The sequence below is a fragment of the Pyrus communis genome, chromosome 5, assembly GCF_963583255.1.
Source record: "Pyrus communis chromosome 5, drPyrComm1.1, whole genome shotgun sequence".
NCBI lineage: Eukaryota > Viridiplantae > Streptophyta > Magnoliopsida > Rosales > Rosaceae > Pyrus > Pyrus communis.
In genome coordinates this window covers 18253627-18268605 of record NC_084807.1, presented here as the reverse complement: position 1 = coordinate 18268605, position 14979 = coordinate 18253627, and the positions used below count along the sequence as shown (strand labels likewise).

General features: G+C 37.0%; 1 protein-coding gene and 1 pseudogene across 1 annotated transcript; one reads left to right on the top strand and one right to left on the bottom strand.

The window, feature by feature from the left end:
* Positions 1–478: 478 nt before the first annotated feature.
* On the bottom strand, positions 479–5177 carry LOC137734821 (common plant regulatory factor 1-like). The gene is made up of 13 exons (XM_068474113.1): positions 4971–5177; positions 3936–4086; positions 3779–3841; positions 3583–3678; positions 3396–3473; positions 2907–2942; positions 2650–2810; positions 2391–2439; positions 2204–2252; positions 1616–1866; positions 1425–1502; positions 1205–1330; positions 479–1098 (listed from the first exon to the last, which is right to left on the bottom strand). The coding sequence occupies exons 2-13, from the start codon at positions 3996–3998 to the stop codon at positions 862–864; spliced, it is 1287 nt and encodes a 428-aa protein (XP_068330214.1). The 5' UTR covers positions 3999–4086; positions 4971–5177; the 3' UTR covers positions 479–861.
* Positions 5178–5185: 8 nt separating this feature from the next.
* Positions 5186–14750, top strand: LOC137734338 (GDSL esterase/lipase At4g01130-like; annotated as a pseudogene).
* Positions 14751–14979: the final 229 nt, after the last annotated feature.

Here is a 14979-nt window from a genome sequence, read left to right as displayed (position 1 = left end):
CTCCGATTTCAATTGTACGAATTGCAAGAAGTCTGATCCTTCACCCGCTATAATAATCCTCCTCACTCAGATAGGGTTTAAGAGATGAGAATCGAGAAGGAGATTGATTTTGATTAAGAATACGCTCCCGTATTTCATTGTATTTTTTAGTTTTGTTCTTTAATTTTTAATTACCAAATAAAAAAACTTCAGAGTTTAACTGTGGATTAAGTACTGGGACAAGTATCGAAAAATTAACAAGAAGACACAATGAAAACACAAAAATGAGGACAACAGACCCATGGTTGCTACGCAATTATTAAGTCATACTAAAGTTTTCATGTTATTCAACAGTTACATCTCACGTTGGTCGCTAGACATGAGCATGACAAACTTGTTTTCTTGTCTGCAACTAGTTAGACACGTGCTATGTTCATATCTATTCAATATTCCATAATATCACGTGATGAAAGAGATGGAGACGAGTATTTTAAAATGCGTCACAAATAAAAGCATACATTGACATTGCAGAGTCATCACATTTAACTGTTAAGTTTACATCACACACACACACGCATATAATTAGGGCTGGTTGTTCTGTTCTAAATCTCTCCACTCTTCAATGTACATCACCCTTCAGTGGCCATTCCAGCACATCTGAATTCTAGTCTTTTAACTCAAAGATTAAATCAGAAAAAAATAAGCCATTACTTCTTCCATGAGATAACTAACCACACTGTAAAAATTAGAGCCTCAGCTTTCACCGCAATTCCAAGCGGTTTAGCTGTTGCGTTCTCCGGCTAATTTTTAGCAGTAATTTTGGGCTTGTAATATGCCAAAACTACATAACTAAATAAACTGCACAAATTACCGGTCTATTGATCAGCCAGCGGCGACTGCATCTGCCCTTGGACTCGCGTCCAGGAGTTGGTGCAGCTTTGCCCCCTTGTTTTTCTCATACATGTCATTGTCGCCGTCTTTCTCAGCATCCCTAGCAACGGAACCTGCGTTATTAACTCTTGACAGTAGGTTCTCGGTACTGAAAGGCTGGACCCTCTTATCATCGATGTTCATGATGATATCTTCCATTCTTCCTGCGCGTGCATTTTTCAGTTTATCCTAGTATGTTGAGAAAAGAATGTAAGTTAGCACAAGAACAACGGCCGAATAAATTTTCATCAATCTCCAAGGAAAGAAATGATTCTGAAATAGCATGTGAACGAACCAATAATGTAGTGTTTTCTAGCTTGAGTGTAGCAGAATTCTCTGTTAATCGGTTTATTTCAGATTTAAGTGCCACATTCTTTGCAGATAAGGCGTCAACCTGTTGTGCAAGTTCTTCAGTCTCAGCCTGGACGGAATAAGCATTAGCATCATATCTTCATTATTATGAACACATTCTACAAATAGAATATTATTATATGGCTCTTTCACAATTTCCATACCTGCTTCCTCAACCTGGATCTTCTAGCAGATTCCCGATTTGATTGTTTCCTCCTTTCCCGTTTAATCTCCCGATCATTCTGCGAATCATAATCAAGCTACCATAAGTTACATTCGGTGGTGCAAAACTTGGATGAAGTATGAGAAACTAAAGCATATCTAACAACTACAAAGTGACATGCGCAAACCATACATCTATCCAGGTTTCAGGAGGCAAAACTGCACAGGATTGTGGAACACAGGTAGGACTCGTCTTTGAGTTCAAGATAGGTGGGTTATTGAGTTCCAACACCTTGGTCACACCAAGAAAAACAGCTGGTCCTACCACTTTTCCCGGGATATTAGCAGCAGCAATAGTTACACCCAACACTTTATCAGTAGCTGCATTTGCCTCCTTAGCAGAAACTGGACCAGGCTGCATATCAGTCTTCCTATCTCCAGCTGCTGGAACAAATATTGAGCAAAAATACGTGTCCAAAGCAGGTTAAAACAAACAACTTAAGATTTTGTGTACTGTAAAACACCAGTGAATCTATCACTGCATCAAAGCGGAGGATCCTGATTTTAAACCTCTAAAAATATTACCTATCAAAGTCTCAGTTAAGTGGTGGAGAGATGTTCGCATGTGAGGGAGTGTGTTTGGATGTAAAACAACAATTGACTCACATCTTATGATTTTAAGCTTTATGAAATAAGAGATATTTACTAAAAAAAGATACTGATTGCAGGCCAACTTTATTGTTCATCAAGATGTAACACTAGGTGAAGAACAAAGTAATACAAGTGGCTGGTGTTCCCTCACGACTTCTTTTTCTTCTGGTTTGATTTGCCTGGACATAAAACAGGCAGATAGTGCAATTTAACTTCACTATTAATCATCAATAAATATACATAGAATATTCAAATCAAGTGAAGAAAAGGGGACGGTATAGCAGAAACATGCTACAAGCAAATGAAGAAGTCCTCACCGCAGCAGTATTCCCATCACTTCCATCACTAGAACCTTCAGTTCTAGAACTGTTAACATGGTAACAAAGTCACAAAATTAGCCCATAAACAATATATTCACACGAAAAAGGCAGAGCCTAGTGAACTAATTTTCCGATACACGTGAGCAAAAGGAGAATTCCAGTCCACCAGAGAGTGGACCAGAGTGGTGCGCTAGAAGGGGCATATCTAAAAGGTGGACCAACAAAAGGAAGAAATAAGATAAAGTGGTTTACAAACCTCTGGGAGAGACTCTGTTCAGCTCCACCTTCAGCATTCGTAACATTACCACTGCCTATTGACATTGCAAGCCCATCAAATTCTTTCAACCTTTTCATTAACCCTCGTTCTGTATTACCAGATGACTTTGTAGGTGTTTCCATATTCAAAGGAGTCGCGGCCTGCATTATTGCACCACAATAGAGTTACATTCAAAGATAAAGATGAAACACTCTGTCTATGGCCATATGCAAATCAGAAGGTGAAACTTCACTTACAGCAGGTGAGGGTGGAACACCTTGACCATGGGATGCCTATATCAGGAAAAACAATTCGTTAATGCATAAGAAACTTCCAGTCTTGTAAATATTACAGTTATATCACACGGGAAAAAAGGGGGAGGGACGTGGAAGGCACTGGATTGTGCAACAACTTTTAACCAAATAGGGTGGACGGAGTTATAAATTATTGATTGGGAGCTATATCTAACTCTACATAAGGAAATGGCAATGCTTATTCATTTCCATTGGGGAAGCATGGGGAGATCAGTGGCAATTGGAATGTCCAGCAAGTACTAGTACAAATATGGTTACACAATAATAGTAAAGAATGTAGGGCAAATACAATCTAGCCTCCGCTTTCAAAAGGTATAGCACTAAAGTTGGGGAACTTTAAAAATCAATAAATCACTCTCCAAACTGCGAAGCAAACAGAAAGTCTGATGAAATGTAGGATCTTCAACGAAAATGATGAAAATTTAAACTTACAAGGGGAACTGCCGGATGTGCGTAAACACTTCCATGCGAGTATACTGCGTAAGGTGCACCATAGGGTGGCAACATATGCTGAAAGAATTAACAAGTCAACAACTTCTCATACAGTATATTCCAGCATGCATAGGCAATTGCTAACTTAAATTGAATGTTTGAACCACTTTGAAGAAAAAGAAAGTACCTGTGGTGGTCCCCACATATAGGGATGAGGAGGGTGCCCAGAAGCCATAGCTGAGTTATAATATGGAGGGAGAGCAACTCTGGGACCATAATAAGCCTGAAGGTACAAGGGTTTGGCCCGAATCAGTTCACATGAAACGGTAAAATATAATTCCACTGAAAGTTGTTCGGGCAAAAATGCAAAACAAAGGCGTAACCTGCATGGCTCCCCAATCAGGACAGACTTGCGTATTGGTCTGGTTTGTATGATTTGTCTGATCCTGTCAGTATAAAACGATCGTGAAATACTTAGAAACAAGCCCCTATAGTAAACCACTAAGGATATCACAAAAACAACAATGTATATGTGCATACTCCCGGCAGAGGCGAGGATGATTTTTCGGATTTAGCAGACTTTGCATCATCATCGTTTCCCATGGATAAAGACAATGGCTTATTCAATGATAACGTGAAGAAGTATCGCGATCTTCCTTGATTAGAGCATCACTCCTTTCATCTGTCCAGACTGCACACAGCATAAATTAGCACACCCACAGTGACCGAAAAGGCGAAAACAAAAACTAGCAAACCAATAGGCAAATGTATGACTCAAAGATGACAAATTTTGGTAAAGATTTTCTCATCTGAGATAAGAAATATGCTTATAAGTTTCCGCTACTTGCACACTTTTCAACAAACTATATTTTACCGATGCCTTGCATAGAAGAAGTTAGCGTACATCTATCAGCCAACCTTTCTTACGCTCTTTCAGAAATAAATTAAGACCCATGAATCGATTCGCCTCCATAAACAAACTCAATTAACGCTAAAGCAACGACAAGAAAACAACATGTTACTTGAGATTGCTTGATGCACATACGAAATGGAGTTCATATCTTCCAAATCAAAAACAAACCGGTCGAAACCAGAGGAATCGGATATCTGCGGAAAATTTGGAAAACCGATTGAAGACGGTGCTGAATACTTCACACTAGAACAACAATTGAGACTTCATTCATTTACCAAATTTTGTAGCAGCAATAGCATTAGCATTAGCTCTTTGGTGAGTGTTCATCAACTAAGTAAAACTATATTAATCGCTAATTTATCCTACTTCAAAGGAAAAAAGAAAAAAAAAAAAAAAAAGAGATTTCTTCCAGATCAATCAAACTATTCCACTCTAATCCTCTGTTTGGTTGCTAAGAAAATCTCAAGCTGACGGAAAAAAATATAAAGACGCATACTTTGAATTCCTTCATCTACCTACACCTTTTCTCACCGTAATTCCGTTCAAGTAACAAAGAAATTATGCCCTTTCCCCTTACTTTATCCATTTTCTCAGCAACCAAACAGAGCCTTAGCCACAATCCAAACGTAAAAAAATCAACCGGAACTCCAAATTCAACGTACCTTGAACTCTCAATTCCGAATCTTCCCCTCCCGACGTCCGAAATCAAAGCTAAAAAGAGCAAAAAAACTGCAGAATTTGCTTCAAATTTCTCAAAGCTTCAACTGTCTTCAATGGCGACCAGGCTTCACAACCCTTGCATTTTCCTTCTCTCTAAAAATTTGGAGAGAAAGAGCTCGTTTTATATCGCAAAGGAAAACAATAGAGAGAGGGAGTGATGGAGGAGAAGAACAAGAGGGAGGGGGAGGTGGAGGAAGAAGAAGAGCGCCAAGCCAACGGCCACGTCACGGAACACGTGTCGTATGGAGGGAGGGCGTATACGGTACACCGTATATACGAAGTCGTGTAGTGGTTGTTGAGCTGGCCCGTCGACATTCGCGCTGGCCTTTTTTATTTATTCCGGCGTCAGCTTGTCCGTACACGTGTCTAGCGGCCACTTGATCTATGCGTTCCGGGTTCTGGTCCAACTCGATCTTTGACGATAATCGAATTAAAATTTTTTACTTGCAAATGAAGAAGAATATTATTAGATCATAATACTTAGTAGTAGAAATTATCATCAAAAGAAAGGTTCCACTAAATGGGGTCTTTGAGCCACACGTTAACAAGATAGTGAGATGCTTAGATTAAGATTCTCTATGTAACAAGGATCTGATTTTTCTTTTAAAATGTGATTTGGCAGATATTTTACCTGGCGCCCGGCGGGACATGATTTTCAAAAGTCATGACGTGCGGATCCAAGCTATATGCCACATGCCATTGTTGCATAAATATGCTTTTGATTAATCTATAGATAGTTTTTCATAATTTAATTACTGATATTGTTATTAAATTTATAAACAAAATTTACAAGTTAAATATTGGATTATTAATATAAATAAGCATGTTTATTAACGCTTAAATAATACTTCAATCATCAACTTTATACCATGTAATTTATAAAGTTTTATGTATAAATTTAGTTTATTTAGCATTATCCTTTAGTTAAATTATTGCACAATTCCCCATATTTTGATTGCATTGTTGTTTCTCATTGGATAACGTTCTTTGAGATCATTCTTATTGGACAACATTGATCCTCCGATATAATTTTATGAAAAGAGTGAGGAAGATGCTGTTTTTATATCATATTTTGATAGTTAATCAGTAAAATATTATCTGAAAATATGGTTTCTTTAACATTTTTATTTTATAAAAACCAAAATCGATCTTTTATTGGTTATCCTTTTCGGCTTATTGGAAAATGCTGATGACGACAACCAATACAGGAAGTGAGTTCTTATTAGACTGAAATATTGTAAGAATTAATCACGCTTGAATATCATTTCTAGTCACACAAATGTTGCATAAAAACTTTGGTATAACTAACTAACAATAACATTTTTCACAGCAGGTTAAATTAACAAATACGACTTAAATACAAATGTATCATATTTTTTGTGAGAGATGTCTCCAATACCTGTGCAATGTAGATGATGTAAAAAAACGTTTGTTCTGACATGCAAAGCAAGCCACGCGGCGTCCACTCCTTGTTTGACGCATCCTGCCGTTTTGACTCGAATCTTACCCAATCGCCACCGCACTCCGCCCGCCTTCCACCACATCTCCATCTTCTACCTCACCATCGCGTCACGCCCAATGCCTCGCCTCAGTCGCCATCCCAGATACGTTAGAAAATGAAACTCATATATTCGGTCAAATGTCGCATGGGTCCCACCCTGACGCAAATACAATCGACGGTTTACATTGATCCCATCCGACGGCGAGGAGATCGACACGACACGTAAGAGATAGAGAGGGAGAAAGTATGGAACTGTGCAACTGCCAACGAGGCCTTTCCTTCCTTTAAACAAAAAGAGAATAAACAAATGGGCAACGCACCCATCTCAACACGTACTTCCTGCTGGGCCCTACCCGTTTCCGCACATGTCGGTGTCTGTGGTCCCGTCGGCTGACGTGTTCCACGTAGATTGACTCGGAAAGGATGTGGGGTGCAGGCGAGCACCGATTGCGTAGCCAGCTCAAATATCATGGAATGAGATTCTTGGGATCCCTTCCTTCTAAACCATCAAATTAAGGAATCTGTACTATTAAAATTTGATCAAAAAACTAAAGTTATTATAATTTTTAAAATGGATCCCTCTTTGTAGATATTCACATTTTAATGGCATAAATTTCCTGATTTGATGGATTAGGAGGAAGAGATCTAAAGAAGAACCCTTTTCAAATATCATGTTGTCGATACTTTCTAGAGATCTTGAAATGGCTAACGTGTCACCACTTACATCCACGTGGGTGCTACATTCTAGTGTACCCATCTTTGAATGAGAATTCTATTTGGATCTTCTTTGTGAAAATTCTTGGAAATCTTCAAATCGTGTTCGTTTCGTACCTCTGGTGCGGTCAGAAATTAAAAGACAGAAACTCCTTAAGAAGATATGGAAGTTAATGATACCTTCTAAGGTAAAACATTTTGTTTGGCTTCTTGTTCATGAAAGACTTCATACTAGGATGAAATTGAGTAAATTCATTCAGAATATTAACAAATTGTGTCCTATGAGTGGCAATGAGGACGAGACTCAAAATCACCTTTTTCTTAATTGCGAGCATGCTAAAGAAATGTGGAACCTTTCCTCGGTAAGTTCCTGGAAGAATAATTTGCCCCAATTTAATAATGTGTTAGATTTGATGGAATTAATTGACAATACTGAGTGCAATGATTTGAGTGATCTTAGTATAGCTCGTCTGAATTGTTGGCAAATGTGGAATGATAAAAATAATAAAGTTTTTAGAAGTATGAATCATAGTCCCGCTCGGAGTATCTCCATTACCGCAAAGTGTAGGCTTATCCTTTTTTAATGTTAATTGTAAGAAGATCTCTAGGGGTGATGATTGCCACCAACACCCCATTTGCTGGCGTCCTCCTCATCATGGTTATATGAAAATTAAACTTTGATGGGTCTGTTAGTTCGAATCATTCTGCAGCTGCTTTTGTTCTTAGAAATGAAGAGGGGCAACCTGTTGGTGCTGGAGCATTGAATCTTTATGGGGCCACCATTTCGGTTGCAGAGGTTGTTGCTTTAAAGGAAGGAGATTCTAAGCTTTTGTTCGCCAAATGCAAATGTGTGAAGAAGTTGATGATTGAAGGAGATTCTAAGCTTGTCATCCAGGTGGTGCAAGATATTGTTTGGATGCCCCCTTGGCATCTTAAACCTATCATAGAAGATATCAAATGGTTAGCTTCTGGGTTTCAACATATCAGTTGGAAGATATTTATTGGGAGACAAATTTCGTGACGGATGCATTAGCTTATACGGGCCTCATTGTTGCCAACTCTTATTTTTCGGATTATTGTCTTCCGATTTTGGCTACGGAGGTCTTTAATTTTGATTGTATTGGAAACGGTTGTATTAGAGGGTTTAAACTTTAATAAATTTCTTCTTCATAAAAAAAAAAAAAAGAAATCATTTTAAATACTTTTATTTAAAATTAAATATGAATAATACTTGACAAAAAATGACCGTACGATGTATGAAGAACATACATAATTTAAAAATCCTACAATCTTCACAAAAAGAATCCAAAGAGAACCCTCATTCCCCATCCCTACCTTCTCATTTTGCTACACACATTGGGGAATGGGTGCACCTCGTCAATTTTGGTAGCAAATCGGTCACAAAAGGCGTTAAAAATGGAAAAAACCAATTGATGTGGTGGACCAAAACTAGGGCATGCCTAATTATCAATTATTTTTAGGTTAATTGTTTGTCAATTGCATATGATACTACGTACGTTACGGTTCTACCATCGATTCTGTCGACTAATCTATTTTAAATTTAAACAATCTAAATGCTAAAAAGTTGAACACGCAAGAATAAAAAAGATAATGGGATAGAAGATAAGAAATAACAGAAATTAAATGAAAATAAAATATCGAAAGTAAAAGTAACTCAAAAGTAATTTTGTTGCTAGTGTTTAATTCATTATGTGCATTTTTGTCTCTGAGATGTCATATTTCTCACCTGAAATGTAAAGTTTGTAGAAGTAGATCTTAAGATTGTTCGCCGTCTATCATTATGATTCTTTTGTGAATTGGTGGTTACTTCAATTTAACTGAGATTTTCACAAAAAGACCAAAATGATTAACGGTGAACAATCTCAGGGATCACTTTTATTAATTTAAAATCACAGCGATCAAAGTAAGGAGTTATGTCAATCTCAAAGACCACTAGTACTACAGTCTAATGATATTTCTCTTCACTTGTAAGTGAGAGGTCTTAGGTTCGATTATTGCCAAACGTGAATTTGAACCATATTATTGTTAGCTCCTTGTGAGGCTAAGCCCACCTCTCCTTTTAATATAGATAATATCGTTTGTTAAAAAAATCACAAAAATAAAATAAAAAACAATATAATTATTAAATGAGGTTTTTTTTTTTTTTTTTTTTTTTTTTTTTTTTTTTTTTTGAAGCCAATTTATTAAATGAGTTAGTGCTAGCAGATTTTGTTTAGTTCGACTACAAAGTTTTTTTTTAATGTGTTCGACTACAAAGTTAAATCTCTCCCAAAAGGCTACCTTAACTTTGTATGTTAAGTTAATACTTTCGCTCCAAACAATTAATCGTAGATTGATATTTCCGTATATAATATTAGTAGATGAATATACGTACTATAATAAGAGTTGATTCATACAACACTTCTCAAAAATTACTCTTGCAATGGGAGTGCCCGCACCAGAGTGGCGCATGTGAGACCAAGTGGGGGTTGGTGTGGCCAAATAGTCAGAAGGAACACGTCATGCAAAACTGGGCCGTTGATCTGCTGCCCACATGAACGGCGATGCGTATATGGCGGTGGACTAGGAAAAGGACATTTCATTGGAGGTATCTGACGTGGTAGCCTCTTTTTTAGAAAGGAAAGAGTTCTTCTTCGAATCTCTTCCATTAAGGTTATCGAATTAAGTAATCAAAACTTTTGAATTTTCATCCATCGATTCACCTGTTTTAACTTCTTAAAAGTTATAATAAATTTTTATTATTAGATGAAATTTCAAATGCTTAAATCACTTGATCTGATGATCTTAATGGAAGAGATTCGAAAAGAATCTCTTTTCTTTTAAAAATTTAATGGCATGGTGAATAAGTCCAGGCAATAAAAAGCGGATTTGGATCCTCTCCTGAGCTAATGGAGAGGATCCTCATAACTAATCATCATGAATCGTTGAATTTTTATCTAACAACTACAAACAAGGGTCTCTATAATAATTGTAACCGTTGGATAAAAATCCAATCCAATGGCCCATGATGATTGGTCAGGAGGATCCTCTCCATTAGCTCAGGAGATGATCTAAATCCATAAAAAGCAACCTTACCTACAAGGTTCTTCAGACACGTGGATAGCAATGCCACGTTGGTGGGCCCCAGTTGACGTGGACCTTAAGACAAAAGATTTGAGATCCGATCTTTTTTTTTTTTTTTTTTTTTTGAATTGAAAAAAATAAATGCAAAAATATAATAAGAGTGCAAAAAAGTAAAAAAATAAGGTGTAAATAGCACTATCATTTTTTTCATATTCAAAGGCCCAATCACAAAAACAGTGAGAAAGAAAAGCAAACAAAACCATGCATGAGGAGAAATATTATCTTGTTACCAATTCACTATGTGGCAACCATTTATTGGACAAGTATTCTGTTTTTTTGAATGTGTGACGAGCTTCTAATGGACAAATGACGCTATTGGAACTATGTATTGGTTGCAAAGAAAGATTGTCTCATGCTTGAGACTTTCATCTCCAATCATGGTTCAAAGGGGTCTCAGTTCTCACGCACGTCCTGGTTTGATTTCTAGCATTGGTGAATTGCACGATGATGGTAAAAAAGAGGTTGAAATGTCTATATGAGTTACAACAGGATCACAATAATGCTACACTACTTAAAAAGGATAGCTGCAAGTAAGTACCAAGCATATCATAATATACATGAAGTAACTTCGCGCTCCCCCTTTTTATCCTCTTCCAATCCTCCCACTTTTTCTAGACGTACAATTAAGTAAATAAAAGAAAAGCAATAAATAGAAACAAACAAAATAATTAATAATAAGAAAACGACAGTCTAAAAATCACTATCTAAAAACATACGTTTCTCGTATCTATAAGAATCCAACCTTAAACCTTTTCTAAACAAGAAAAAACGACTACCATTGTAAGTCGAGAACAAAAGCTACTCTCGTGGTTCACACTTTGCCATTTATTGGAATTCTCTGATCTTCAATGCTCATCGTCCTCCATTTCAAATTAAAATGTTTACGTCAGAATAATGAAGATTTAACATTTTAACCAATCACTTTAAACACTTCACATTGGGGTTTTATCTTTCCTTGTCTCTTAAAAGTGATTAGACTTCAAAACTAAACAAAATCAATTGACATCAATATCTATAGCTGTATAAACGTATCTAGAAGAACTATGCAACAAATTATATGAAGAGTTCACGCCATTTATTTTCTTTTAATGGAGGTATGAGATTTGAAATTGACAGCATGACCGACACATGGTGGTGCTAAAGTTTCATGCGTCTGAACTCTGTAATTATATGCCTCACCTTATGTGTGTGTATATATACACTGGAGTAAGCTTGGTATTATATCAGTCATTCTATCTAGCCACTGAAAAAATGATCCTGTGAGTACCAAAAATTTGTGTCCTCCACAAGATTTTAATCGTATGGATGACAGTGGTGGCAACTTTGAGTGGTTTAGGTCATTCTAAATGTGAATTCGAGGCAATTTTCAATTTTGGAGATTCGAACTCAAATACAGGCGGGTTTTGGGCAGCTTTTCCGACGCAACCTGAACCCTATGGCATGACATACTTCAAGAGACCTGTTGGTCGGGCTACAGATGGGAGGCTCGTTGTTGATTTTCTAGGTAACTCACACAATCTTCTGTTTGGGGTTCTTCCACTGCTTTATCAGCCAAACGGGGGACTTAGTTGATTAGGAGGTCAGATTTCAGGCATGTTTAGTGCTTGTACTTGTTCAGCAATTTTGTCACTTGGCTTGATATTTTCCTAATCCTGTAGGATATGGGAGGCCCTACATTTGTCAGGTCAATTGGATTGTTTTATTAGGCCCTGTAGGATATTTGCCTATATATCACAAATTATATCACCAATGATATAGATGTTAAGGCATATAGATATAGAAAATATCTAAATCATCATAGATGAAGTTATATTTTTATACATGCGGTAGTCAAACCTATACTAATTTATGAGAAGGAGATTCAACTTAGGGGCATACAGATGATACGCTGTCCTGATTAATTGACTTAACTTACATATGTATGCCTTTAAGGTAAGCTAAACTGATTGTGTCAGATGCAAAATTACTTAACGGTGGATATGCTTCCTGATTCTTTGCTTTTGGTATTGAACTTGGCAGCTCAAGCTCTAGGGTTACCATTTATAAGTCCATATCTGAAATCAATTGGATCTGATTATAAACATGGGGCAAACTTTGCAACGCTAGCATCCACTGTGCTTTTGCCGAACACTTCCTTGTTTGTCACTGGAACCAGCTCATTCTCTCTGGCAATCCAACTCAACCAAATGAAGGCATTCAAGACCCAAGTTGAAGAGTTTCACCATTCCTCGGATCAACAAGGTAAACATATACGTGTTGGTACATTGTCTTGACTAACTGTCTTGATTAACATATGTATGCGAGTTTTTGTTAGTTCTGATGACTGTGATTGTTGCTGCTTAGAACAGAAGAGACTTCCTTCCCTGGATATTTTTGGGAAATCACTCTACACATTCCATATTGGCCAAAACGATTTCACCTCCAATTTGGCAGCCATCGTTGTTGGTGGAGTGAAGCAATATCTTCCTCTGGTCTCCCAAATTGCTGGTACCATCAAGGTGAGGCAGTACTTAATTCCATACATGGTCATGTGCTACTCGCATGATATAGTCAATGTGAGATATGTCGTTTCATGCAACAGGTGTAGAAAAGTTTTTCTACTTTAGAGAAGATGCAAAGCATGCCTTAGTGAAGATTGCATGCAAGATTTGAGAAACAAAAAAATGTTTTGAAAATGTTCTCTTATTAGATTGTTTGATAATATAAAGATCATTTTTACAAAGACTGAAATTGGATTTTCGTTACAATATATGAATCAAATTCACAATATGTCAGCGTAACTATTAGTCCGGCAAAAAAACATTACTGTATCGTTACAATAATAACTAACTTTGCTTATATTGGTTTTCAAAAATTATAGGAGCTTTATACATTAGGAGGGCGTGCATTTCTGGTTCTTAATCTGGCACCAGTGGGTTGTTATCCATCATTTTTGGCGGGGCTTCCTCCTTCAGAACTCGACGCATTTTGATGCTCAATTGCTTACAACAAAGCAGTTGTGGACAACAACTTGTTGAAGGAGGCACTTAGCCAAACTAGAGGCTCCCTCCCAAATGCTTCCCTCGTGTATGTGGACACCTCCTCTGTTTTGCTTGAGCTCTTTAGGCATCCCGCTTGTCATGGTATAGCTCCCAATAGTGGCGTAGCTAGAAAAACTTTGAAGGAGGGTCAACTTTAAATAACTATAACAGTAAATGATACAGAAAAATTAATATAAAAATTACAATCCTTAGTCTTAATAAATATTCATAAAACATGTTGTCATTCATCCACATATCTCCCATTCAGTTTCAGGAATCAATTTCCAATATATTCATAGCAGAAAAAGCTCTTTTGACACTAACTCTATGAATTACAATGTTCTTTTTTTATTTTATTAATAAATGATAATATATTACATACAACGTATTAAGTTGTTTAGTGGGCTACAAGGGGCAATATATAACAATACAACGTATCGTTAATAAACTATAATATAATACATACTATTTTAGTGAGGCTCATTACAATTTCAGAAGGGTCAAATGACCACTCTAATAACAAGGTGACTCCGCCCCTGGCTCCCGACTGAGGTTTTACCAATTAATTAGGTTTTACATCATTAGAGAAATGTTTTTTTTTTTTCTTTCGCCATACTTAAATTGATGGACATTACTTATATTGTCAGACTGTGAATTTGGATCACACATTAAAAAACAAGTCAAACTAATATGTGGTGTACAATCAATCTACTAATTGTCACACGGTCTAACAAGAGAACATTTCCTAACAACATATCATGTCAAATAATGTGCCCAACGAGAATTTTTCATATCATCAAGTATATTTTATGTTTTTATGTTGTAAGTTTAGTTTTACTTTGTTTTGAAACAGGCTTGAAGTATGCTACAAAATCATGTTGTGGCCATGATGGTGGTGCCTATAATTTTGACCCTCAAGTTTTTTGTGGAAATACAAAGGTAATCAATGGGAAATCTGTGACTGCAACTGCTTGTAGTGACCCTTACAACTATGTGAGCTGGGATGGAGTCCATGCCGCAGAAGCTGCAAACAAGCTAACGACATTGGCTATCCTCAACGGCACTTTCTCAGACCCTCCCTTTCCCTTTGAGCAGTTCTGTGACCTCCACCGTATTGCCTGAGAAATCCTTTTTCTTTCAACGGTTGCATAGGATTGGATTTTAAAACTTGCGTTCTCTACCTACAAATCTCGTTCTGCAAGAATGTAATAACTTTGTTTTCCAAAGTTTTTGGTTCATAAGCTTTTATATTATGGGAGATCCCACAGTTTGTTTTACATTATGGGTTTAAGGCGGCTTCAAAACCCGATAGTTGAACTGTAATTATAACTGTATTGATTTGATTGATAACACAAGGTACAAATATATACAAGTCAAGTGACTTGGTGTACGAGTAAACCTAAGCCTGTATGGATGTACATAACATAGCCAAATAGAATCCTAACCGGATTCTCCTATATTAACAGTCCCCCTCAAACTTGGCGGTCGTTGAGTGACAAGTTTGGACTGGAGTAGGTTGAACCCTAGAGTCAGAAGACCCTTGGTGAGAACATCCGCTGGTTGATCAGTGGA

Bases quoted from the DNA above. Each gene is read 5' to 3' on its own strand.
- LOC137734821 (XM_068474113.1), bottom strand. From the start codon at position 3,998: ATGGGAAACGATGATGATGCAAAGTCTGCTAAATCCGAAAAATCATCC. The intron at 2,440-2,649 runs GTTTGTAAACCA...CCATGTTAACAG, and splicing joins GAACAGAGTCTCTCCCAGAG to TTCTAGAACTGAAGGTTCTA. The intron at 1,099-1,204 runs GTTCGTTCACAT...TCAACATACTAG, and splicing joins TAGAAAACACTACATTATTG to GATAAACTGAAAAATGCACG.